The sequence below is a fragment of the Cibotium barometz genome, chromosome 29 (genome assembly GCF_041138505.1).
Source record: "Cibotium barometz isolate CiBa-2024 chromosome 29, ASM4113850v1, whole genome shotgun sequence".
NCBI classification, from domain to species: domain Eukaryota; kingdom Viridiplantae; phylum Streptophyta; class Polypodiopsida; order Cyatheales; family Cibotiaceae; genus Cibotium; species Cibotium barometz.
Window position 1 is genome coordinate 5529126 of NC_141074.1, and position 27469 is coordinate 5556594.

Below are 27469 nucleotides of genomic sequence, written 5' to 3' on the forward strand. Positions count from 1 at the left end.
GTATACAGTGTGTTACTTTTGTGGGACACAGATCTGTATGTGAATCCTCTATGCTAAGAGGTCTTGAGGGCGGCCAGATTGGACATGCAGGTTTACTTTCTTTGATTGGCTTTGTTGTACTCAGTTATACATCTCATTGAATTTGAATAAAGAAATACGGAAATGGGCGCCAAGCTTTGGGGCCAACAGGTGTCGATTTCCTTTCAGTTCTGGAGCATTCTAGCTCCTGTTAATTTGTTATTTATTTGGACTACAATTGGAAGGGTGACTGCTAGTATACCGCACTTTGGTTTCTACCAGAGGCCGGTTTCAAGGTTCCGTTGTCGAGACCCATCATCAACTTTCTTAAGGGGGTGAGCTCGTGGTTGACTTGAGGAAAGTCATTGCTGAAAAATTCAGCAACATGTCAGACACAGAAGATGAATATTTTTTTGATGAAGAGGAAGAGCAAGAGACCTCGCTTGAGAGAAATGAATCTGAGGATATTCTTGCAGGAGAACAGGCTGCAGTAGATGCACAATATGAGGATGTAACACAGCCAGAAGATATGCCTAGTAAAGAGGAAGATGATGCTCAGTTTAAAAATCGTTTGGCAGGTGTAATGGATGTGTTTATGCAGCTCACTCAAAGTGAGAAGTTTGCTGAATTTATGAGATCCCGTTCTGAGCGTGAAAAGAAGAAGAAGAAAGTGCGTTCTAAGAACCCACCTCAGGGCAATAGTGGTGCCTTCCCACAGGATCCATCTTTTGGACAGTTTCCGAACATGCAATATGCTTTTGGTGCAAATTCACAGAGTTCCTTTTTCGGACAGCCATCTATTCCTCAGCAGTCTATGCATCCAGGCTATTTTGGTGGTGGCTCTATGTTCCAATCCATGACTGGGGGTTATCCTCAGGGAGGCATGGGTATTCCAGGGAATTTTGGAGCTAGTTTCAGCCTGGTATGCAAGGGAATATGTATGGTGGTATGCAATCTGGAATGCAAGGAAACATGTTTGGGGGCATGCAGCCTGGAATGCAAGGAAACATGTATGTGTCAGAATACGCAGCGGAGATGAAGACCAGATCTGGGAACACAAGAGCAAAAAAAACACATGCAGCAAAACAGCACAAGAGAGAGAGAGAGATGTAGGCGTGTAACTCTGCTCTGATATACACAAGAAGATCTCAGTATGATACAATGAGTGGCATGGGGGTGGGGGCCTATTTATATGCCCCCACATGTGCAGTCGGCCTGCTGAAAAAAGGCTCCACGATTGCATCTGCAGTCGGCCAGCAGCATGCAGCCAGTCGGCCAGCTCTGAGGGTCCATGACTGCATCAAGTACAGTCGGCCAGCTCCAGTACACACATCTGATGTAGTCGGCCAGCAAATGGATCCTCCTGCCAACTCAGGGCTGCCTCCCAAGCCACAGAAAAATGAAAAAAAATAGGGAAAAAATGCGGGGAGTGAGGAAAAATGATAAAACACCTGATAAGGGCGGGCACACCCACAACAAAAGCCCTGGTGTATAAATCTAGACAAGAGATGACTTCTAATAGTATGGGGACATGCAGCCCGGTATGCATAGTGGTATGTTTGGAAACATGGTTGGAATGTATGGAATGCCAGGTGTGGGAATTGGTAATGTTGACCCTATGTTGGACATGAATGCCGGGGGTAGCAATCTTGTGAAGCCACTTCCTTACGATAATCTAACGCCTATGGGTAAGGCGAAGGATTATAAGGAAGGGGGAGCTTCAGTGAAATTTGACACGTTCAGTGGTGCCAAAGATAATCTAAAGGCACTTACCTTTTTACAGCAGTTTGATGTTGCTTTTTCTGGTGGTAATTACACGGAGTCCTCTAAGGTGAGAAAAGCTGCGACTTTTCTCAAAGGCAATGCATTGCAGTGGTGGTCCACTCTTCTTTTACAGGGCATAGCAGTGAGCACCATCTACTTGGGTACAGTTTAAGCAGGTGTTCTCTTCCGTATGGCTCACATCTACTTTTGAGGTGGATGTAATGATAGCATGGCACAAGTTGGATGCATCAAAGTGTGAAAATCTGGAGGATTATAATAAGAAGTTTTGGGAAGCTTTACTCCCAGTTATTTCTTATCGTACAGTGCCTTTGCTTGAGCAGGTGGAGAAGTATTGCTGTGGGCTGCCCAAGGAAGTGCGTGATTATTGCATAAAGACTCGAGTAACAAATATGTCACAGATGATAGAGAATGCTATGACAGCAAATGCTTTACTCATTGGGGTCTCATCTGGATTTAAAGGAAGTAAAAGCTCAAGCAAGAAATCTGAAAAGTCAGGGCATGCTTCGCGTGATGCAAAAGGGTCTACAGAGAAGCGGTATATAAGAAGTTACCAATGCCCAAGAGAACTCCTGAGGAGAGACAGGCTTTGATGGATGCTCGGAAATGTTTTTACTGTACAGAGGAGGGACATATGTCTTTTAATTGTTCCAAGCGTAAGTCCCAAAAGGACTCTGACACTAAAGGGGAGCCCAAGTCTAAGAAACCAAAACCTTCTACAGGGTTAGTTCGTAATCTTGTTGGGGAACAGCCAAGTGGTGAAGAGACTGAGTTGTGCAGGGCATGGGGCAAAGTGAGAGATCAAAATACCTTGATTTTCTTTGACACAGGTGCTAGAGCCAACTTTATTTCACCGGATTTGGCTGGCCGATTGGGAATTCGTGCAGAGGAGATGGGGCCTTTGTATGAGGCTAATATGGCTTGTCTTGGGTATGCAGAACCCGCCACTCCTATTATTGGGAAGCTCAGGCTTCATGTGTAGGGTTATGTGGACAGTGAGGAGTTTTTCATCATCCCACTTGATGGATGTGATGTTTTGTTGGGTATGCCATGGTGCCATAGAGTACATGCGGTGGTGGATACATACAATAGGAAGAATACTTTGACTCATAGAGGGAAAGAGCATATTTTGGATGTCAAGCTTAAAGGGGAATCTATTCCTATTGTATCAGCTTCGGCAATTTCATCTGTAATGAAAAAGCATTTTTCCGCGTACTTGATTTTTGTAAAGGATGCAAAAGATGATGAGTCTAAATCTAAATTGTCTATGTTAGATAAAGACATGACTGATTTCTTATGTGAGTTCCAAGATTGTTTTTCCGAGTCATTGCCAGGAGAACTTCCTCCAAAAAGGCAAGAAGATCATGCTATTGATCTAATTCCGGGTAGTACTCCACCAAATAGACCGCCGTACCGTGTTAGTGCAGCTCAACAAGAAGAAATTATGAGTCAGGTACAGGAGCTGTTGAATAAAGGGTTGATCCAGCCTAGCTCATCACCCTTTTGCTCACCTGTACTCTTAGTGCAAAAGAAAGATGGTTCTTGGCGCATGTGTATTGATTACAGGGCGCTAAACAAGAATACCATCAAGAATCGATTCCCTATTTTAAGGATCGATGACATATTGGACCGCTTACAGGGCTCAACAGTCTTTAGTCGGATAGACTTGAAAAGCGGGTATCATCAGATACGTATAAGACCCGAGGATGTGCATAAGACAGCATTTCGAACCACTTTTGGGTTATATGAGTTCTTGGTTATGCCCTTTGGTTTGACAAATGCGCCTGCCACATTTAACAGAATGATGGACAGGATTTTCCGGTCTCATAGAGCGTTTGTGGGCACATTCTTTGATGATATGATTGTGCATTCACACACTGAGGAGAAGCATAGGAAGCATTTGGCCATTGTGTTTGAGGAACTCCGGAAGCATAGGTTGGTCATTAATGGCAAGAAGAGTGAGTTCTTCTTGGAAGAGATACACTTCTTGGAGCATATTGTGTCTAAGCATGGAGTCCGTATGGATCCTTTGAAAGTGGAAGCAATTCTTAATTGGCCAGATTTGAGGACCGTGCATGATGTACGCAGCTTTTTGGGATTGTCTTCCTATTACAGGCGGTACATACGGTATTTTGCTGAAATTGCTTCGCCCCTTCATGCCTTAACAAAGAAGGCAACTCCGTTTAGATGGGCTGATCAGGAAATTACAGCCTTTAAAAAGCTTAAAGACAAGCTTACTTCGGATCCCGTATTGGTATTACCGGATCTCCGAAAGGCTTTTGTTGTCCAATGTGATGCATGTGGAAACAGCATTGGGGCAGTTCTCATGCAGGAAGGACATGTGATAGCCTATGAGAGTCGAATATTGTAGAATGCCAAGAAGCATTTACAGGTTTATGAGAAAGAGATGTTGGCTGTAATTCATGCTCTTTCTACATGGAAACACTATTTGCTTGGGGCTGATTTCACTGTGCAGACAAATCATCAGACCTTGCGTTATTTCCTCACGCAAACTAAACTTTTTGAGAAGCATATGCAATGGGCCAACTTTTTGTCTATGTTCCACTTCCAGATTGTGCATGTGGAGGGCAAAAAGAATTTTGTGGCAGATGCTTTGTCATGCAAGCCACAGGTCTCAGCAGTTTCACTCGCTTATCATCATGAGCTTGATGAGATGAAAGAGCAGTATGCCCATGATGAGGATTTTGGAAGGCTCTATGATCAGATGTCTGAGGGTCAGCGGCATGATCATTATACTCTGAGAGAGGGTTTTTTGTTGATGCATGGTAGATTGTGTGTTACCAGGCAATTATGACTCAAGGTTATGATTGAAAGTCATGCTCCACCGTATGCAGGTCATAGAGGTATTGACGCCACGATAAAAGCAGTTGAGACTTTCTTTTATCGGCCAACCTTGAGAAGAGATGTTGATGCTTTTGTTAGGCAATGCATCGTATGTCAGAAGGTGAAGTTTGACCGTCAAAAGACACCAGGGTTACTTCAGCCTTTACCTATTCCCGATAGACCATGGGAGAGTATTGCCATGGATTTTATATTTGATCTTCCACGTACACAAACGGGGAATGATGGCATTTGGACTATCATGTGCAGATTCAGTAAGCAGGCTTATTTCATTCCCGTGTTTAAGACGATCAAAGTTGATCATATGGTGAAGTTGTTCATGGCGAACATCTTCAAGTATCATGGTTTGCCTTCGTCTATCATTAGTGACCGTGATCCACGGATGACGAGTTTATTCTGGAGAGGGTTGTTTGACAACATGGGTACAACTCTCAAGTTTTCATCTTCATTTCATCCACAAACAGATGGTCAATCGAAAGAGGCTAATTCTACAATGTTAGATCTTCTTAAGTGTTATGTGTCAGAGCACAAGCAACAATGGGAAAAGTATCTTCCTTTGGTGGAGTTTGCTTATAACAACACAGTCCATACTTCGACGGGCAAGGCGCCTTTTGAGATTGTGGAAGGAGGGAAGAAGGTACCACCCATTTTGCAGACCAAGGATAAGATCTTTGAGGCTGATCAGTATGTGGAGAACATGGATGAAGCTTATCGGAGAGTTAAGTTGGCACTCCAGAAAACTCAACAAAAGCAAAAGAAAGCAGCAGACCGTCACAGACGTGCATTAGCGTTTGCATTGGGTGATTGGGTTCTTTTGCGATTTGAAAAAGCTAGGCTCAAGAAGATGAAGGGTAAAGAGCGCTTATTCCCTAAGTTGAGCATGCGCTATTATGTACCTTTTCAGGTATTGGAAAAGATTGGTGAGGTAGCCTATCGCTTGAAGCTACCAGATCACTGGAAGATTCACAATGCATTTCATGTGAGTCTACTTAGACCTTTCTATGGGGATGTGCCTGAGGATGTATCAGATGAGGCTCAGCTGGAAGTTGAGGAACTTGATGAGGTTCTTATTCCAGAGCAGATACTGGCAGATAAGGAAAGAAAGGTACGAGGTAGAGTTTCCCGTTGCTATCTTGTGAAGTTCAAGAACTATTCACCGATGGATCCGAAGTGGATGGAGGAAGGTGACTTAACAGATTCACCTCAGGTTTTACAGCTTTATCTCAATGCCTTTGAGTTGGAGCCGACTCTTGTTACGGCTCATTCAGGTTCAGCAGAGCATGGGTCTGGAGCATTGCTTGATGCTCAAGAGGGGAGTAGCACCTCCACTCCCTTGATACAGAGTCCAGACAGGCTTAGATGACATCTAGAGGTCGCTTGGTGCAGCTTTTGTCTCACCCGAAGGTACTGATGGCCGACAGTACATCTGTTTATGGGACTTCTATGATATATGTGTACTAGTCACATTGGATGTTGTGGTTGTGTATGGTTCACAGTGGTATACAACTTGGACTACTACTACACCATTGGTTTGCAGTGAATGTTGCTACATATGCATGGCTTAGAGAGATTGGGACGCTGATCTTGCCATATTGTATCACCTTGGTTTTACCAAGGTTAACAGACAATCCACTGTCTTGTGCAGACGTGTGCAATGCATCCAAATGACGCTGCATCCCCTCTGGAGAATCTGAGATCAGCACAATATCATCAGCATACAATAACAACGGAATCCATGTCCTTGCTAGTTGTGCTCCTCTGTCACCCTCCCGCTCTACATAGTCTGAAACCTCATCCACATACATCCCAAATAAGGTGGGAGAAAGGGGGCAGCCTTGTTTCACCCCAATAGTGGAGTGAACCATCTCAGATATACCTTTAGTACGTACCTGCCCCACAACTGTCCTGTATAAAGCCATGATTCCCCAAATCAGCTCTGTGGGCACACCCATCTCCTGTAGTCTGCGCATCAGTACTGTGTCAAAAGCTTTGCGGAAATCCACAAAGCAACAATAAATCCTCCTGCCATATAATCTGTCCTCCTCAATAATAGCTTTGAGTGTCAAGATATGGTCAAGAGTGGCGAAACCTCTCCTTAACCCTGCCTGCCCTGATGCACGTATGCCCTCTCTCTCTGCCCTCCTCAATAATAACTTTGAGTGTCAAGATATGGTCAAGAGTGGAGAAACCTCTCCTTAACCCTGCGTGCCTGCCCTGATGCACGTATGCCCTCTCTTTGCCCATCTACTCAACTCCTGCTCAAAAATAGATGCATATAATCTAGCCAATGTGTGACCAATCATGATGGTACGATAATTCCCAGGAAGCATGGGATCCCTTGACTTGAAGATAGGCACAATCGTGGACATATTCCAAGTCTCAAGAAAACCCTCACACATGGCTCGGTTAAATATCATAGCAATAAGCTCTGCAAGCATATCTCTGGCATGAATAAAGTGCTCTGCTACCAAACCATCATGATCATATGCTCTCCCAATCCTCATCCTGTCTCAATAGCTTTCCTTACCATCTCAGCAGTAAAGAAAGCACACGTCTCTGGGCATGGCTCCGATGGGTCTGGCAGGGGCGGCTGTCCTGGTGCTGTGTACAGGGATGCTGCATACTCACCCCAAATCTCTGTGGAGGTAATGGCTGGTGATGGTGAATGCTCATGGGATAGTCTCCATGCCTCGCCTGAGTCCTGACTCATAAATAACTGATACAAATCCCTCTCTAACTGAGCAAGATAAGCCCTCTTCTTCCGTCGCACTAGGTGCCGGAAGGTAATCCGTGACTGTCTGTGAGTGGTAACACCCATGAGCACCTCTCTCTGTAATCTGATCCTCATCTCTCTGCACTCCTCATCATACCGGTTGTTCTGGGGCATGTTCCCTGATCGTCTCCGTGTAGGCTGACTATGGGGATATGCCTCTGATGCTGCAGCATGAAGCATCTCTATCAATATCTGAGTGAGCTCATCTAATGGCCGTCCCGGCTCCTCAGCACATAAGCGTCTGTATATCTCATCCGTGTACACGGTGTCAGTCTCCCTCGTAAAGGTATAACGAGTGTGTGTGGAGACCTGTCCCAATGGAGCGGTGCTGAACTGAAATGTGAGAGTGAAGGACAAGATAGCATGATCCACTGCTATTCCAACCGGCCTAGTGTCTACCATAAAATCTTGAAAAGAGGGAATGAGACTAGGCTGAGCCATAACATAGTCCACTGTACTAGCACCATGCCGATGTGGAAAGCTAGTGAAACCGCCCTATGTCGGGAATCTCTGTAGGCCATTCAAGATGGCCAATCCATGTGCAGTCCCCATGTCTATCAAATACCGCCCATACACTGTATGTTCCTCATCCTGTGAGAGTCTAGATAGGCCTATATCCCTAACATCAAGCTCCCTCAACATCTCCTCTGAGGTATCATAAAATACTGTCTGGTTATGGGCAGTCCTGGCATTGAAGTTTCCCAGGAGAATGATGTCACCATCCTTGGAGAACTCCCAAATGTCATCATCCAAAATAGAAAAGGGAGACTGCCCGCTAGGTGATGCATACACTGATGTACTAGGAGCAAAATAGCATATAGCAATGTAGAGATATCTGCCCGTCTCTGCCCTCAGTCTAACCCACATGTACCTAGCCTGCTCATCTCTGCGGACTATATGTGTCAGTGGCTGTAGCTCCTCTCTAAACAATACTGCCACTCCTCCTGAGCCCCGTCCTCTATGCTCTGAACGAGTCTCCTGTCTACAAGCTGTCTCCCATCGGTATCCATTAACATGTGGCATGGACTGACTAGGAGCTTGATGCGTCTCACAGTAGAAGATGATGTCCCTCCCAGTGAAACTATCCTCAAAAGCCCCTACATCAAGGCGTAGAGATCCATTACAATTCCAAGTAGCAACTTTGAGTGTAGTCCCATAGGTCTCGCGCCGTCATGAAGAGCGCCTCTCCATAATCACCACTCTACCATCTCTATAGAAGGCCACTTTCCCTTTCTCTCGGGCTGCCCTTATCTCGGGCATAACTTCTTTCATGTGGGCAAGTTGCGAGAGAGTGAGGTCATCTCCAAGAAATATTCCCGTCTTCTTGAGTGTAGGACGTCTCTTCAAGAAGTCCTTCTTCGCTTCCATGGAGGGGAAACGAAATGATAAGTGCTCTCTCCTTAGAAGATTCGCCACTACCTTCTCTCTTCTTTCCCACTCTCCATGCCTTTGTGTGCGTGGCTTCAATGCCCATTATAGAGAAGAGCTCCTTGGTTTCCCCTTCCGCATCATCACGGTCTTTTAGACCGGACACTCGTACATGTAAGGCCCGGGTCTTCCTCCTTTGCTCCTCTTCAAGGGATGGGTGGCGATTCTTTACCTTTCCCTTTCTTGGCGACCTCGATCCATTTCTCCGCCTCGTCCATCTTCTTTTGTGTCTTTGTGATCACCTCCACCCAAGATGTCTTCTCTTTATGTTGCTCCTCCTCCTCTCGAATGATCCTCATTTGTTTCTTGATGGTATTCAGCTCTTCAATAAAGGAGGGCTGAAATTTTCCATCCTCAAGCTTGCCTTTTGAAGTGGCTTCCAACTCCTTTTTGAGGGCTGAGATTTCAGCCGCTTGACTTTTAGCATGCAATTTGGCCTCCACTAGTTCCTCCTTTAAGGCTGAAATCTCAGCCTCTTGCTTGGATGTTCTCTCTTCGAGCTCTTGGATTTTGTCAAATCCCTTCTCGAGTTTGGAGAGGCGGTTTATGATTGCGGTAACGGAAGAGTCGACCATCTTCTTGTTTTCTTTGATAATTGTGCCGAGCTTGTCCTCCACCTTCACGAGCTCCTCTTTAACTCCGGTCTTGGCCATGACTTTTTGCAGAACTTCCCACAGCCAATGGATTGGAATTTAATCCATGACACCAGCGCGAAACAGCAGCAGCACGGAGGGGGGGTGGGGGTTCAAGCCATGTAGGGGAAAGAGAGAGAGAGAGAAGAGATTCGAGAGAGAGAGAGAGAGAGAGAGAGAGAGAGAGAGAGAGAGAGAGAGAGATTTATGTTGCTGCCTTGGGGGCCTGAGGAAGGGTGCGTGGGGAGAGGGACGCGGGGCAAACAGCGAAGAGAGAGGCGGGCGAACAGCGAAGAGAGAGAGAGAGAGAGAGAGAGAGGGGGGGGCGGGCGAACAGCGAAGAGAGACGGGGAGAGAGAGAGAGAGAGAGAAGAGAGAGACGGGGAGAGAGAGAGAGAGAGAGAGAGAGAGAGAGAGAGAGAGGAAAGGGGCGCAGAGATGGAAGAAGTAGCGAAGAGAGAGAAAGATGCAGGGGGCGCAGAGATGCAGGCAGCAGAGAGAGAGAGAAAGATGAAAGGGGCGCAGAGATGGAAGTAGCGAAGAGAGAGAGATGCAGGAGGTGCAGAGATGGAAGAAGTAGCGAAGAGAGAAAGATGCAGGGGGCGCAGAGATGCAGGCAGCGGAGAGAGAGAAAGATGAAAGGGGTGCAGAGATGGAAGTAGTGAAGAGAGAGAGATGCAGGAGGCGGGGCGAAGAAGCGAAGAGAGAGGCGGGCGAACAGCGAAGAGAGAGAGAGAGAGAGAGAGAGAGAGAGAGAGAGAGAGAACGAAAGATTTTATTAACGTCTTCCAAAAGACCGAACTCGGCCTATGAGACAAATCATGAGAGAGAGAGAGAGAGAGAGAGAGAGAGAGAGAGAGAGAGAGCACTAAAACTTCATGGGTTTGGCAGGTACAACGAGTTCAAAGATTTGCTGATGTGGTGGATCGGTTAAAGGCCCAGAATAATGACCCTCTTTATTGTAGCAATGCGGTGAAATCTTCATCAGAGACACTGGACACAAGCAATTCCACATCACCTCCCTCATCAGCTACTACAAATTGGGAACATTTTGATTGAGACAACAGCATGATTCTATTATATCCAAGTGCTTTGCGAGCTGCTATTTTTCCCCTTCTGTAGCATCTCAAACTCGGACTTTCTTATGAAATTAGCCTATAACAGTCTGAGCAATCCAATTCATTGAAGTTCAGTCAGTGGGGGGTGAAACTCAAGTAAATGTTGGGTCAGGTTTGAATCCCATGTCACTTTCAGCACACCCCTGAACTTTTTTTATCTCTATTCTGGTTCATAAGACATCGTAAGCCCTCCGCATGCGAACTTTATTTTGTTGTTTTTGTACGTCTTTTTTCGTATGTATAATCATTCTAAAAGCAAAAGGAAAACAAAAAGCTGTCGCTATTGAAGTAAATCAGTGCAAGGTGAGGGCTATTTTGATGAAGCAGGCAATGTTCATGTTAAAGTCCGAGGCATTGATGCCTCTGAATAAGTAGGCAGCTGTAGCTTGATACATTTTGTTAAATTTGCACCCCTTGTCAGTGGTGTACAACAGCAAGAAGACTTGAAGGCAACCTGCCAGCTAGAAATTTAAGCATAAAACCTGAGGGATGGATGCTAAACTTTTGTGGCATACAAACAGCAAGATTTGAATCCAGGACTTGTGCACCATGTGAGTGCTTTGTATTTGTTCAGGAAACAGTAGGCACCGACCTCCATGGCTGTAGAATGTTTCCACTTGGAATTGCAAATTGGCATTAGATTTCAATTGGATGTGCACCTTGAAGTCCAAAGGGTTTTCATATGTGAATCTAGCCTACAATTGTTGGTCGTTTCAATGTGTTGATAGAGTTGGTAAAACTGTGTTCTTTTTACAATTGAAAGTTGCTGCCCATGGACAATTTATAAAACCTATCAACAGATTCTGAAACTTTGTACAGGTAGTTTCATATTCCTTTTATTTCAAGCAATCGTGCAATACTTTTTCCAGACACTCTCAGATTAAAACCGCTAGCTATTTCTAATCATAGCTGACTGGAGTAAAGGTATCTACAGAATGACCGTAAGCAAAAGGTGTCTGAAGAACGTCTACAAGGCCACTGCAACTTTTTGTTTGTCCTCAGTGAATTCTAAGTATCAGTTATAAATGATCAAAATTTGAATTGGTTTTTATCTTGTTCTTAATTTTACTTTTTAATTTTTTTAATAAAAAAATTTAAAACCCTATGTTAAAGGTTTTATATTCAAGATTTATTAATAAAAATACTGGAGGATTGTTAAAAATATAGATGCTTTGTCAGCCTCCACTAAACTTGTAAGAAGTCAAGCAGTCCCGAATAATGGTCTAATGGCCAATCTCAAGTAGTGTTGAGTCACTTGGTTTCTTAATAAATCGGTTTCAATTTCAGAATCTTTTCTCGGCCATCAACATGTGCAAAAAAAGAAGCGAAGTGATGCTTCACACACCCGTTTCCTTGTTAGAAGAATGTGGACATACACTTTGCATGTATGCCGATGTTTGCTATGGTTACTTACTATTGGCTTCTTTTGCACATATGGACATGGAAAGACATAAATTGAAAGATGGAGATGGCTAATGTCTTATGTCTAAATGAGAGATAGAAGACTAGTAATAGATAAGGCCATAAAGTTTTCTAGACAAGAAGACCTCAAGCAAAACTTATCATTGAAGTACCGTGTCTTCATGCTCATCCACACGTGCATTACTCAAAGACTTTGAAACACAACCTATTTCATTGGAGCTTTTCTTTCAAGATGCCTTGATTTCTTAGTTTGCAACGTGCTCTTAGCTTTGCTATAGTCTACACATGACCTCCTTCGATATCTATAAATTTTCCAAAGGTCTTGATAACCTAAGGATAGCCGTTCTATCTTCTTTGGTTTTGAAAGTGATGCCCATATGTTTGTTACCTTCTTGTGTGATGCAAGATATAGCCTTCACATCCAATCATTTATTGCTATAGATTTGCAAACCTCTTGCAAGGTTTCTTGATATCTTGCTTCATAGTCAAGCTTCACATTCTCCTATCTAACTTAAAGAGCTAGTGATTCCTTGTTCTTGTGTTCTTCGAGATTCGTAGCTATCTTTAATTCCTTAAGGAACTGTGCTAACAATCATCTCGACTTCTTTTCCAACTTCTTGAAAGTTGTCATCGACATCTTTGACAGTTGCGAGAATAACCTATGCTCTTGATTTAGTTTTAGATTTTCATGTTGTTAACTACTCGCGATAGTTAACATTTACCATCTTACCCGCTCGAACATGCATTTGGCGTTTGTAAGACGACTTTGAAAGTTTTGCATAGTTAATGTGTTTCTTCTCTTTGGGGAGAGCTGGTTTGACAGAGAGATCGCTCAACTCCTGCGAGAGATGATAGGAGGGAGGTGCTATTATCCAAACCTCTTTCAATGGTCACAATGTCATCATCTTTGATAATTATTTGTGCATTGTGTTTTTACATGCTCTTTGAGGTTTTCTTTTTTTGGACATTTGGTTCCAATCCTTTAGCTATTTTATGGACTACTGTAGCCTTTGAGGCTTGTGCCTTAAGCTCTTTTATTGGCTGGCTTCAAGGTTGAAGCTTGATCTTTTTGCTTCTTATCTACCTTGGATGTTTCCTTTGCAACTACCATCGTATTAGTATGGATCCTTGTGATGGCATTGATGAGAAGGACTATATGAATAATTCCTTCTTATATGCTTAATACATTAAGGCTTATCGAAGTAGTTGGTGCGCCTACCACTAGGGTGATTATCACTCTTGGGATAATCCTTGAGTGAAAGGATGTTCGAATCCACACTTGTAACATGTGCCTCCATATGGAATGACATTGAGGATTTGCACTCGAGTTGGGGACTGTATAAATAATTCCACTTTATACACTTAATAAGTTAAGGGTCGTTGAAGTGGTTAATGCTCTTGCCACTAGGGTGATTATCACTTTGTTGGGACAATCCTTAAAAGCATGTTCACACTTGTAACATGTGCCTCCATATGGAATGACATTGGGGTTTTGCACTATATTTGCGGATGGAGTTAAGATACTTATAGTGTGACAGCTCTATAAGGATATGCAACGACACTGTGAGGGCCCTTTTGCTATGGAAACATTAAAGAGGTGGCATGCGCAAGTATTGAAGTCTCACCACGCTCTTTGTTGCACACCAAAGGCTCAAACATAAGGAGGCATATTCAATGATTGGGTTGTTATGGATATCCATATGAATCATCTTTATGCATATGACTCATAGATGTCCTATTCTCGACTCTCGATTCCATTGGCAATTTCACCAAGTACTGTTATACCGGTGTGGTTCTAGGAGGTACCAGTTGGGGTGGTAATACTGAGAGGTGGGTATGGCATTACTAGTGGTATGTTGTTATACACCAGTGTAGCTCCACAAACTTGAGATTTGCATATAGATTCTATTGGGGTGTGTAGAAATTAATTAAACTCATCATCTTAGAATGCTAGAAAGCTACAAAGAGATCGACACTAATGATAATGCTAATAACAAAAATGCAACATAATGACAATGACAAGGGGTTTAGCTCAAAAGCTCATATGTTTGATCCATTAGATAAAGTGACTTTTTATAGCATGGCCCATAAGCTTGCTTAAGCATCCCCTAATCTTTTCTGGATTTGATCACCACTTGTTGAAGCACTCATTTGGCATCCTTTCTTGAACCATAGTCTACGACTTATGCAAGTCCTACAAATGTTTGAGGGTCACATACAACTCTTCCTTGATCCAAACATTTCCCCACATCAGTTGCTATTTCAACACTCTCCCTCAAGTGATGAACTACTTCCACCATACATACACTGGTGGGGACCTACACTCTTAGTCATTTTCTAGAGTGGTCTATTAGTTGTTGCTATTTCAACACTCCCCCTCAAGTGATGAACTACTTCCACTATACATACACTGGGGACCCACACTCTTAGTCATTTGTTAGAGTGGTCTATCATCACAGGTGCCTCATAGGCTACAATGTTGGATTGAAGCCTGTGGTTTTACACAAGGGTAGGAATGCAATGAATTGTTATAAACACAAGGTGAGAGGGGTGTCTTCCATGAACTAGAAGAGTCTTTCTGATGATTGGCCTTAGTAGCCAAACACTTTGTGCTTTTATGGTTTTTCAAACTGCGCACTAAACCATATCTCTTTGTGGAAATGAATATGGGTGTCTTTCTTGAAAAACTGGCGGGGTTTGGCATTGAGAGGTTACCCTTGGGGCTCACTGCTAGAGCAAATTTGATTCAGATTATATGCCAACTCATCTAAGATCATGTTCTTATGACAAGAAATCTAGTTATAGTTGGTCACCCTTGGACATTGGGGCTTTTAGATGATACGTCACCTATCTCTCTTAGTTTGGGTGGATAACTTCTACATTCTTGTCTTGGAGATTGTCTACTGAGTCTTTTGCCTCGTGGGAAACACTTATGAAGAAGTGTCTAGACTTGTGTATAAAGATGGTTATGAAGCCTCTTTCTCTTGAGATCGATCATAAAATTGATCAATGATCATCTATTCTCTCGCGTGGGGATTACATCTCATGTGGAGATACTTGGTTCTAGTAATGTAGTCCCACAATATCTCTTCCTCCTCTTGCTTGGAGGTTATAGATCTCTGTACAACGGGACTCCATTTGGCCCCATTGGGTGAGAATACCATAATAAATGTGTACCTTAAGGCCTCTAACCTAGCCTTTTCATGTGGATTTAGAGACCTGAACCATTGGACTACTTTGCCTTTTAGTGCAAATTTTGAACAAATCTTGAATGAATAGATCTTTTTGGTGGGATCATCAATCCTTCCCATTTTAAATGCCATCTTAAGCATGTCTTCTGCGTATTCATGTGGTGGTAGAACATGAGGGAGTTATTGCACAAAAAAAAAGTTTTGGGGTTTGGGATGTCATTCGTTGGGATGTTTGGCTTCCTATGGCACTCATCCCTATGTCGACTTAGCTTTACCATGCAGCGCGGGTGATGGGTGGCTAGGGATACATTATGTGAATGCCCTTGTGGATCCCTTTAGTTTGAGGTAGTCAAGGTAAGTATATCCTTCCCCATGTTTCTTATTCCCCATTTGAATAGAGAAGCACTAGAACTTACATTCGTGTTGGAAGAAGCTTCTATAGTGGACTCCTTGAGAAGGTGGAACTCCTGCTTGAACTTTCTATGATTACTATTGGGTGTTTAGTGGAAAAAATGTCTCTAATGGTATAGCAAAAGATATATGCCCTTAATGGTTTATTAGCTTGGCTTTGAGGTTGTAGTGTAAGAATATATTGGAATGCCCAAGTTGTAGATCCCTTTGATTTGAGGTAGTCTCTTACATTAGCTCTATATCCTTCCATGTATTCCATGTTCCTCGCCCAAATAGAGAAGAAATAAAACTTGGTCCCACTGGTGAAGAAGCTTTTATAGAGGGCTCCTTTGAGAAGGTGGGACTCTTGCTTATGTTGTCTGTGGTGTTTTGTGGAACACTTTCCCAGAGTAAAAGAGACATGTATCACTTGTCATTAATTATCGTTATGGGCGGCTTGTTAGCCATGGTGAGCTTGGGATAAAGCCAAATCAAGGTCGACACCAAATGTTTAAAACATTATGGCATCCGCCTGCCGGCATGGTTTGAACCTTAATATTCTTTCTCTTGCTCTTTCATTGGAGCTTTATCCCAGAATAGGGTGGTTTAGTTTATTTCCACCATGAATTTTATGGCACTATTTACAAAGCTAGCTAGTGAATCTAGGGCTTGGAGGTGCATCTCCTATTTATAGGTGTTACATTATTTCTCTGTTCATGTTTGTGTTTAGTTGGTACATTTCTTCTCAAATCTCCTTGTTTGTTGAGGTGCCTTCTTTAATAGGGCTAAGGGGAGCACTCTACTAGGTGTTGTACATTTTTGTTGGGAGCGAAGGCTTGGTGGGTTTGAGGAACTATGGTTTTATGTGTTGCTACAATCGATTATATTATGGTTTGATTTGCTACTACAATCGGTTATATTATCATTTTTAACAATTAGTCTAGATCGAGTATGCATCAAAGGTTTCTCTAGTGCTCCTGAAGGGGCTGGTCTAAAACTGGCTATAAAAAAATAAACTTTCTTTTTTAGTTTGATTTTTTTTTTGGCCTTTTTCTCCCTAGGCTCATGTCTCTAGGTTTATGCCTCTACACTCATGTGTCCAATCTCTAGACTCACCCTCTAGACTCATGTGGCCAAGCTTGCATATGTAGGTTCGTGTCTATAGGCTCATGTCTCCAAACTCACATATGCACGTTCATGTCTGAAGGCTCATACTTTTGAAGAAAATATATGAACTAGGCTCACGTATACAATTGTTGGACAATAATTGTACGTTAATGTCCTAATAATTACAAAGAATAATAATTTTTCTTGGAATGTCTAGCTGGTACATACTGCATAATAGGAAAATTTCTAAACGTAAGTATGTCCTTAGTCTTTAAGGCAGTAATAACTAGTTGGTGTAATATTAGATACACCTACCTTTACACTCACATTTGATTGACTCACTTTTGTGTACTCAAGTGTCCATATTAATGGCTCATGTGTACAGGGTGTCATGGCTCACGTCTCCAACAGTGGCTCATGGCTCATATCTTCTGGCTCACCTATGTTGACTCACGTCTTTTTTTTTTTGTCATGGACTCCCAACTCGAGATGTGGTTTAGACCTAGCTTTTAGAGTTTTTGAGCTTTTTCTTAATGATTTTTGTATACTTTTAAGCTACCATTTTAAAAAATGCTTGAAAAATTATATAAAATGCATGAGCAATAATGAACTATTCCAGTCTCATCCACATATAATGGAACCTAATGCTTTTGTTTTTAGAGTGGATTCCACTCTTAATTATTACTGAGTGTCAAGGTAATGAATGTGTATTGCTGAGTGTCAAGGGAATGAATGTATATTGCTTAGTGTTAATATGACTTATATATAAGTGATGAGTTTCACACTAGGTAAGCTAAATATAAACATAGTCCAACCTCTAGTCTTAAACAAGTATGTACACAAAGTCCAACTTTCCCTATTTGACATGGAGCTCAAGATAAGTTTTTTTGATATGTTCTAGTGTCATCTCACAAAAGATAAGTAATCCCCATGCAAAGTTAAAGGGATCAACCACCTATCGTAGCTACCCCCATGCAAAGTTCAAGTGATCAACCACCTTACCGTATAGCTACCTCATGCATTGCCTTTATGGGTGTCACCAAGACCTTTGCATAGACTACATCCACATCATTTGAGCTTTTATGATAGTTTTTTCTTCTTCATTAGAAACTAGAAAAAACTAGAATGCTTCAGCAGGTATGTCTATGGTCTCTCGTGTATATTTAAAATGTGCAGTTCTAGTGAGATGCACAAAGTATGTTAACATGCTTATTGAGCTATAACATAAATAGTTTTGTGAAACCACGGGTATCATGCTTAAAAATTATACATAATTTTATTAATTAGTTCACATTCACCAGCCGCTAACAGTTTGACCTTTCACTCTCACTATTATTTATGTAGGAATATAGACAACTTAAGAGAGTGACGTAAGACTATAGTTAAATTATTTAATCTTGCGAAAATAAGAATGCTATTAGAAGTGCCCTTATAAGAATTTTGAGACGAGTTATCAGGACCAAGGCAAATTCTCCGATCATTAACACTAGTTTGGTAGCTTAACAGGACATAAATTTATCTTTTCAGTGGTTTGCTTAACAGGACATAAATTTATCTTTTCAGTGGTTTGCTAAAAAAATTACATCTTATGAATTCATGGGATCAATATTGTAGCATTTCACTTCTAAGGCATTCCTTCATGAAGATGTAAACCTTAGAAAATTATTAGAATAATAAAAATATCCTTAAATATAATTGATAAATCACCATAAATAGAGGTATATTCAGAATCTCTTTTTAGTTATTGAGTCTTTGACACCTAAAACAAGATAATAGTGTGAGATTATATGATGATTTACTTTAGCTGTACTAATAAATCAATGTCTCCACTAAAGTAATTGATCAAGAATTCATATCTAAAAACATTTGATTTTAGTTAGAAAACAAGGTGATGGTCCCAACTTTTAAAACTGCATTTATCGCAAAACAATGTACATGAACTCTTACTTATATTTGGACCATCTAGTGAGAAACGTATAAAAATACTATTTATTATTATATAAAATAACTAGATATTCCACTTAAAGCCTTATGATATGTTTAAAATTCTGTGAAGTAGTCTCGTATTCTCTAGTAATGATTATGGTTCAAAATTTGTAAACTTTCATCTAAAACAAAGTGTCTAAAAGAATATACGTATATGTGATTGGCTCTCGCAAAATGCACTAGCAAGGCATAACATTGTATAGAATATGTGTGCAAGATTTGGTCCAAGTCTATGATTGTTTGATTAAAAATCCTCAAAGTTATGTTTTTGTGATAGGTAAATACCTTAGAATTTTTAGTAAGATCTAAATTTGGAGTTCTAAATGATTTTTGAGCCTAAGATGGATTGCATTACACCATATATATGTTTGTGAAGCAATGTACATTTAAAAACATTGGAGAGCGCAACGAGAAATTGGCTAATTAAAGCCTTTGATCAAAATATAGCCCAAACAGCTCTGTATTGTATTACGACTGTAATTTGAACTATGAATTCTATAGAATTGAAAAGCCTAGAGGTAACCAACACGATCTTAAAAAATCTCAAATTTTCTAGGAAACCTTTGATTTTCACTATCCATGTGTTCCAAAGAATTCCATAAATTTGGTAAGTAATGAGGACATAAATTTGTCCAGAGACACATTTATGTCCTATAACCACACTCGTTGTAATTAATTAAGAGATAGAAGAAGCCTCTTAGGAGCAAGGCAAATAGAAAAACCTCACAATCCTTGCACACCATATTAATCAATATCAGTTCTTAATTAAATTAATGGTTTTGAATACAAAACCACTTATTCTATGCATGCATGTGTGAAAGCAACAGTAAGGAGAAAGGTAACACACACAGAGGCTGGGCCAGGCTATATGGCTTGGCATAGTCCCTTGTATGGATAAAGATATCCCTACTAATTTTGGTTAGAAAGAATGGATTTTACCAATGATCTCATGCTAATTAGCCACTTACCCATATAATGACATAATTGGTGTATAAGGTATTTTGATTTAAACCTGGATGCAGTTATGCGTGCACTCTACGCTCACATACAGAGGGCATTCTTGAAGTGGGGTTGACAGTCAGTGTACCAGGGCCATGTTTCTTTTAAGGTTGTCTCTTAAATATTGTTTTCTATTTTTAATAGAGAAGATATTCAACAGCCAGGGGTGTATGGCTCAGTGGTAGAGCAATCGGCTGCAGTCCGATAGGTCACCGGTTCGATCCCGGTTGCGCCCTTGCATGTAGTATTCATACTTTATGAATTCCAAGTTTTATCGAATTTTTGGAAAAAAACAGGCATTGGCCACCTCTCGCACTTGCTCCATTCCATGTGGCTGTGCAACTATATTTGGCCTCATCACATTTGGCCTTTTTTAGACACATTAGTCTCTCTCTCTCTCTCTCTCTCTCACACACACACACACACACACACACACACACGCACACACACACACTTTGTATCTTGGTTACATAGATCACATTTGGCCTTTTGTAGACACATTAGTCTCTCTCTCTCTCTCTCTCTCTCTCTCTCTCACACACACACACACACACATTTGGCCTTTTGTAGACACATTAGTCTCTCTCTCTCTCTCTCTCTCTCTCTCACACACACACACACACACACAATCTCTTTTGTAGACACATTAGTCTCTCACACACACACACACACACAAACACCTTGTATCTTGGTTACATAGATCACATTTGGCCCTTTTTAGACACATTAGTCTCTCTCTCTCTCTCTCTCTCTCTCTCTCTCACACACACACACACACACACACACACACACACACACACACACACACACACAAACCTTGTAGTCCACTGGCATTATAGTTTATATTCCACTGGCATCAAATATAATAAATGTACATGATATTTTTATATGCCCAAAAACCATCCTTGGTGATCGTGTGTGGTTAAAATTATCAAATGATAGTGATCCTATTCAACTGAGTATCATTTAGAGAAAAGAAATAAGGACACCCCCAAAAGCCTAGGGCTAATGCCTTTTTATAGCCACATGTTAAATTTTGTTAAAAAAGAATATAATGCTTATAAGACATTTCTCAACAAAATTTACTCAAGGTCGTCTTGACATCCTTATTTTGAAATCTAATTTCCAAATGTGGAGTTCAACCTTCATGAAATCTAATTTTCAAATGTGGGGTTCTTTTGAAGGTTGAACTGGGCGTTGAACCCCAATGTAGCCTTCAAATTTTAGTATTGGTTCTAAATTTAGTTGATACCTTCATATGCCACCTAGCTATGAGGAAAGAAGGCGATAATTCTTCACGAGGTGTCAACTAGCATTCTGTGTGTGTGTGTGTGTGTGTGTGTGCGTGCACGTATTAGCATACCTGTGGTGCACTTGCCTACCTCCCATAGAACCAAAAAAATGACTTTTGTGGGTTAGAAACATGCAAAATGTTTCTAATCTAGAAACATTTTGTGGGTTAGAAACATGAAAAATGTTTCTAATCTAGAACTTTTTTGAAATGCATTAAAACCTCTTGTTTTTTTAAAAAAGGTGCTCAATATTTTTCTAGGTTAAAACTAAAGTAAATTGGTGCCAATTGCTAACACCTTATTTTTCCCATTCTATAACGCCCTTGCAGCCCAATTTTGCTCATTTTCAAACTTGCATAACATGGCTCTTTCCTTCTTTTTACTTACTTCATAGGTCCAACCCATTTGCTCTTCTCCCTCCCTTATATCTTTGTCTTCCTTCTCATTTGCTTTCCTCTTCTACCTTCTCCTTTCCCTTTCCTTCTTCAATTTTCTTCTTCCCCTTTGCTCTTTTTGCTCTTTTTTCTTTCCTCAATTTATTTCCCCCCTTTATTTTCTTCCTCTTTGCTCCCTTTAGTTTTTATTGTTCCTCTTTCCTCCCTTTGATTTTTCACTCCCAAGTCCCATGTCACATCTCTCCAAAAGTTTTAGCATATCTTCCTTTATTCATAGATGTGGTCTTTCAAATACAAAGAAGTATTGCCATGACACATTGCATGGTATTTGTGTTAGGAAGCATTACACTTGAGGTGAGCAAAGATTTCCACATCAATATTATATACCACAAATTTTGTGATCACACTTATCATGTTGTCTCAACCATACATCAAAAAATATAGATAATAACTTTTGATCAATTCAAAGTTATTAATTAATGACAAACCCTTTATAAGAATAATATGTCCAACTCCAAACTCAAAGTTCACAAATATCTTCACTTCCATATAAACTCAACATCACATCCATGAACATTACTTTTATCATCATTGAGTGTGTCAACTTCATGACATTCTTATGTCCATTTATATAACTACCAATATGGCATCAATTATCATATTTGTTTATAAGTAAGCCAAAGATATTAAAGGAGATAGAAAAAATAATGTTTGCGAATCCAAGCAGAATATAGTTGTAGATAGACCGATAATTAAAGAAGGCCTCAACAATGACACTTACAACTACCATGACTATAAAGAGCCAGACTTGCTCATTTTACAAAACAGATTGAATGAAACATAATGACAAATCATGGAAACTTAATATGGATAACACATTGCAAATCAAAACTCATAGTCGACAAAGAGTTCATCTCCCGTCTTAAGGTCATATATAGATTCACCATAAACATATCCATATTCAAGGTTATTGATTGTCACGTGTGAGTTTTTTTATGCCAAGGTGGCAAAGATAGAGAAGAAAGATGTCTCACATTCCCTTTCTCACCAAACACCTACAACTATTTATGTTGTCCCACCACATTTCCATCTCGAACATCACCCATGATATATACTTGATCCTCTTTGATATCAACTATTGGATCCTCAAGAATGAAGTACCTCCTTGATCTGGGGTGCATGGAATACAACAAATTCCAGTCATCATCATGAAGAAATTTAGATCCACAGTAGTGCAACAACAAAGCTCGACCAAGAGGAAAACTTGATTGGATGAATAGCCCTTGACTAACACCCATAATCATCGAGCTCTTAACCATGAAGACAACCTCGTTAATATAAAAAAATTCATCATTTTAAATTGACTAATGAGGTGGTTATAAATGGTCGCCATTGCTACCATAAACGCAAAGAGGAGAAAAATAAAATATTCTTACCACTAAAAACAACCAAAATTCATGATCATTAGTGTTTGCACTAGGCTAAGCAATATAAAAGAACCCAATTGGTGTTTGCCCTTGTGATATGCTTGGAGTCGTGATATGAAACCCTTAGTTGTAGCTCCTATGATGAATCTTTTCTTATAACCTAGCTATTCTCAGTAGTGCATTACAATCATTTGATTTACTTTTGGTAGTGGTGGTGGTATTTTTTTCCATATCTTTAATTGTGCAGTACTTAGAGTTGATAGCGGGGAGAGTATTGTTCTTGAAAATGTAACTTTAGAATCACATATATTGCATGTTTAATACCACCTAAGAATTAACTAATTACGTCATTTTACCACATGCTGAGGCTGCATGTCCTTTTAGATTCATCCTTGTACAGCTCCTCCCACTCTATAATCACGCGTAAAAAGTATTCATAAAAGGTATGTCTTTGTTTGACTGGCACCAACTGCCCATATCTATTAAAAGAAATCATTGTACATATATCATATCTAAATGGCACATGTATCCATATAAGTCTTCCAATATGTTGTCATATGAATCAATTTTAAATTTAGGTGAAAAAATGCAAGTCTCTGGTGGACTTGCACATCCTTTGTATGGACTATCATCAATGAGAACTGTTCTTGTTACATAGCATTGTGCATTACATTGGTGCCAAACCTTTTTGAGTGGTTTGAACATGGCCTCCACACCCATATTTTTTGGTCTAAATATCTTCTCACGATCATACACATAATACTCCCCCTATCCCCACACAATAAAAAATGGTAATTGTCTCCCTACTATATGTAATTCTAAAGTTCCACCATATGCATGACATTTCTATGCAAAGGTGTGGACCATATCCCGACATGGAACTTTATGAATAGATTGGCTAAAAACTCTATGCAGCTTGGACAAAGTATAATCCATTGTTTATCCCATAACGTAGGCTTGTATGCTTATTTTGACTTTGTGAAGTAATGTTCTAACAATAATCCATTCAAATCTAGTATTACAAGCATTTGTCTTGTCACATCCCTTGTATCCAATCCTATGTTATCATTATCTTCATTAAGACGTCTGTGATATAATTTTTCAAGAAAAAAAATGAAAGACATTTTGTCAATCGACCAAAACTCAATTAAAAAATCACACACATAGAACTTCTCTCAAATATTGGATATGTTTTCACTACTACATAAAATTAATTTTGGCAATATGGTCAGTTGTCCACATATTGTGGATGGTTTCAAATGTTGGATTTAATCCAACTCTCACTAGATGATTTCTTGTGCATAGGTGTCATAGGAAAAAAAAGAAAGACAGAACTTAATTAAAAAATCACAAAAACATGCTTTCGTTACTCTTAGGTACTCGATATATCTTTCAGTACATAAAATTAAATTTGGTCATATAGTTAGTTATCCACATATTTGGATAGATTTGAATGTTGGATTTGGTCAGTTGTCCAAATCTCACTAGGATGACAGTAGACATCTTATGCATGGGTGCTATTGGCTAGATTTGATTACTTGTCCAAATCTATGTTAAGGGTGGGTAATGCTACTGGGTCAAATCTTATAGGTGGACGTGAATTTCTAGATTTGGTCACTCATTCAAATCCATGTTATGGGTGTTAATGTGGGTGTTATGGATTTGGCCAATTGTCCAAATCTTATGTATGACTATAAACTTTATGTGGCCTTATTAACATATCCAAATGATCAACTAGAGAACAAGTGTCCAAATCTTTGTTTGGGGTCCAAAAATCACAAACATATGGTCTAATTGATAACATCGCATACGCTTCACTTTATATCAATGAAAAAATTATGATGTAGTCACTTTGTCACTATGGACAAATCGATTAGCTCAACAATAGTGTCTTTGAATTTGACAAAATGAATTAGAAGTTCTTTTACTAAGTCAAGATTATAAGTAACATACATAGAAATCTAACTAATGATATTTGTAGAGCATTTACTTATATATCATCACAATGGAAAAAACTATTCTACCAATAAAATGAGAACTAACTTTGTGCTTTTCAAACACCTACTGTGTCTGGATCATCAAGAAGAAGTTGATCAACAAAGTCTAACATTGTCCCTTCATGATCCTTTGTGTAAGTGTAGCTATATGCTCTGATGTGGGGCCTTCTATTAGAAGCTACTCATTTGTAAACATAGAATCCTCTCCTTGCTTTTTGATTCCAACATGAATCAATTTTTCTATTTTGACCATTTGGATGTGAAAGTGAGCTCAAAAAAGTGGAAATTAGGCATGGTAGCTGTTGCTTGTGCTTGTGAGTTCTAGGGTTTTGAAGCTTCTTGGAAGAGTATTACTAGCCTTGCTAGGAAATGGGGGCCTTGCTATGCCATGTAGAATGGACAAGGAGCACAAAATGGCACGAGAAGAAGAAGCAAAATCAACTTGGTAGTACTGGTTTCACATTAGCCTACAACAATCACAATTCAACCACCCTCAATCTCCCATGGATGGTGCCATTTCCATCAAAGCTTAGTGCTTCTTGCCTCTTCCATGCTCCATTGTTCTTACATGTGATGAATGATGCATTTCTTGCAATCTTTTCTTGAAACCTTGGTTCATGAGATAAAATGGTTGAGACTAGGGTTAACTTCACCATTCCCATATTAATCTCCAACAAAATCTTGTAAGATTGCATCAATTGGCATCTAAAAGTAAAAGAAAGCCTTCCCTTATCTTTCTCTTCAAGTTTAGGATATGGGGAAATCATAAGAGCATTCTTGATCTTGATTAAAATCTCTCTTTCATAAATGCATGATTGAATGATGCTATTTCAGCCAAATGATCCTAATCACATGTTAATGGTGTCATTACTCTTTTTGAATCATGCCAAGAAATGGCTTTAAAGCCTCATTATGCAAAAATTTTACCATCCAATGAGTCTTTTCACTAATTTGGCATTTTCTTGATCTTTTTCATGATATCTTGAAGCATTTCACCATCAATAATTACATGAATTACCTCCAAGAGTTATGTATATTTCATATGTATACAATCATGAATGGAGATTGAAGCAATTGTTGAAGAGCTTTGGAAGGGATGCTCAAGCAAGTTGATTATCAAGCCGTTGAACTAATCCATGTATTGGAATGAAATGAATTGGCACATATAACTATAAGTGCCAGGATTGTAAGTGGCTTATGTCTCACCTCATTCTAGCATTCATCTAAGCTAGATATGTTGTGAGGGTACCTTTTGCATTGGTGAGAAGAGGCCAAAGGGGAGCATGGATTGAACCTTTCATGCCGTGAGTGCCTTGGTAAAGTGGTGGCAAAAAGAGAATAGGTACATTGGATGTGAAGACATGGTCCCAACCCTTGCCATGATTCTAAACCTTGGTAAGGGGGTGAGAAGACTTGGCTGAGAGATCGGTCAAGTAGTGTGCTTCATCGATGAACATTGGTTGGTATTATGGGTATCAAATTAGCAATGATAATGTAAGGCAATGGAATATCATAGTTTGTTTCACTGAGATTTTGATGCCCAAAGGTCATGCCAGAATTTGTCTAAAATTTACTTGGAATATCATAGTTCGTTTCATTGAGATTTTGATGCCCAAAGGTCATGCCAAAACTTGTCTAAAATTTTCTTAGAAACACTTTATGGACATTGGTTGATGCATTGTTGAGCAATGGATCATTGCCACAGACAAAGGGATGCTTCAGATGCATGGTTTTAGGGTTTTGGTAATCTTGATAGTTTTTTTACAAGAGAAGACAAAACCCTAATTCAGTAGAAGAGGTTTTGGATTGAAGAAGAATTGGATATAGGGTTGGATTTCCCATCCCTTAAGCTCTAATTCCAGCCCTTAACCTCTCCATTCAGACACCCGGGTGACTGGCTAGGTCACATTTTGTACCGACCTACCCTATTTTTAATAGTTTTGATCCACTTTGATTGAACCAAAATTGACTTCATAGTTGGATAGTATGCTCTTAGACCATCATATAGAGCCAAAGAACTACCAAATCGGATATTGTTTCGGGGGCCAAAAGGGCAATTTTCTACTGTTTAACTTTTTGCAGTACTACAACTTTGACCAGAGCAAAGGTGACTACATACTTGGATAGTAGACATCACAAGATTTATATATAACTAAAGAAATCCAAAATTGGATATCATTTGAGGATTCAACCATTTGAAATCAGTTTTCAGCCATGCGAGATGCCAATGTGGATCAAGTCAATGTAGCACATGACAATGAAGAAGCATTTGTTGAGGAAGGATACCCAAATGAAACAAATGCATGATGATAATATGACAATTTGGATGCTCATGTGGGTATGGCTAGGATGAATCCTTCTATGAGCATGGACTCCATGGTGATGATCATGCGGTCTATACTAGAAAGCATGATGAAAGGGGTGCAAAGTGAAATGAGGAAAGAAATATCATCCCTTAGGAATGAACTCGAAGGTGAGGGTATGTATCAAGGTGCAAATACATCTTTTGGGATGACATCTCAAGAAAGACAAACTGGGGGTGTGTCTTTTGCCAATACAAATGGGTTTGGTCATGCTAACAACAAGGAGTCAGATCCACCATCATCATAAATGGGTTTGGTCATGCTAACAACAAGGAGTCAGATCCACC

At 40.1% G+C, this 27469-nt stretch overlaps 1 protein-coding gene and 1 non-coding gene across 2 annotated transcripts in view; both read left to right on the top strand.

Moving 5' to 3' along the window:
- The window catches only part of LOC147621769 (BAG family molecular chaperone regulator 4-like), a 34073-nt gene extending 23187 nt beyond the window's left edge, over nt 1-10886 (top strand). Inside the window, exon 4 of the mRNA XM_086822779.1 lies at nt 10387-10886. Coding sequence (XP_086678905.1) covers nt 10387-10554 — 168 coding nt within the window. The 3' untranslated portion in view covers nt 10555-10886. The remainder of the gene's footprint in view (nt 1-10386) is intronic.
- An 8986-nt stretch (nt 10887-19872) lies between these two features.
- TRNAC-GCA (transfer RNA cysteine (anticodon GCA)) lies at nt 19873-19944 on the top strand. The gene has a single exon. It is a non-coding gene; the product is annotated as a tRNA-Cys (tRNA).
- The last annotated feature ends 7525 nt before the right edge of the window (nt 19945-27469 follow it).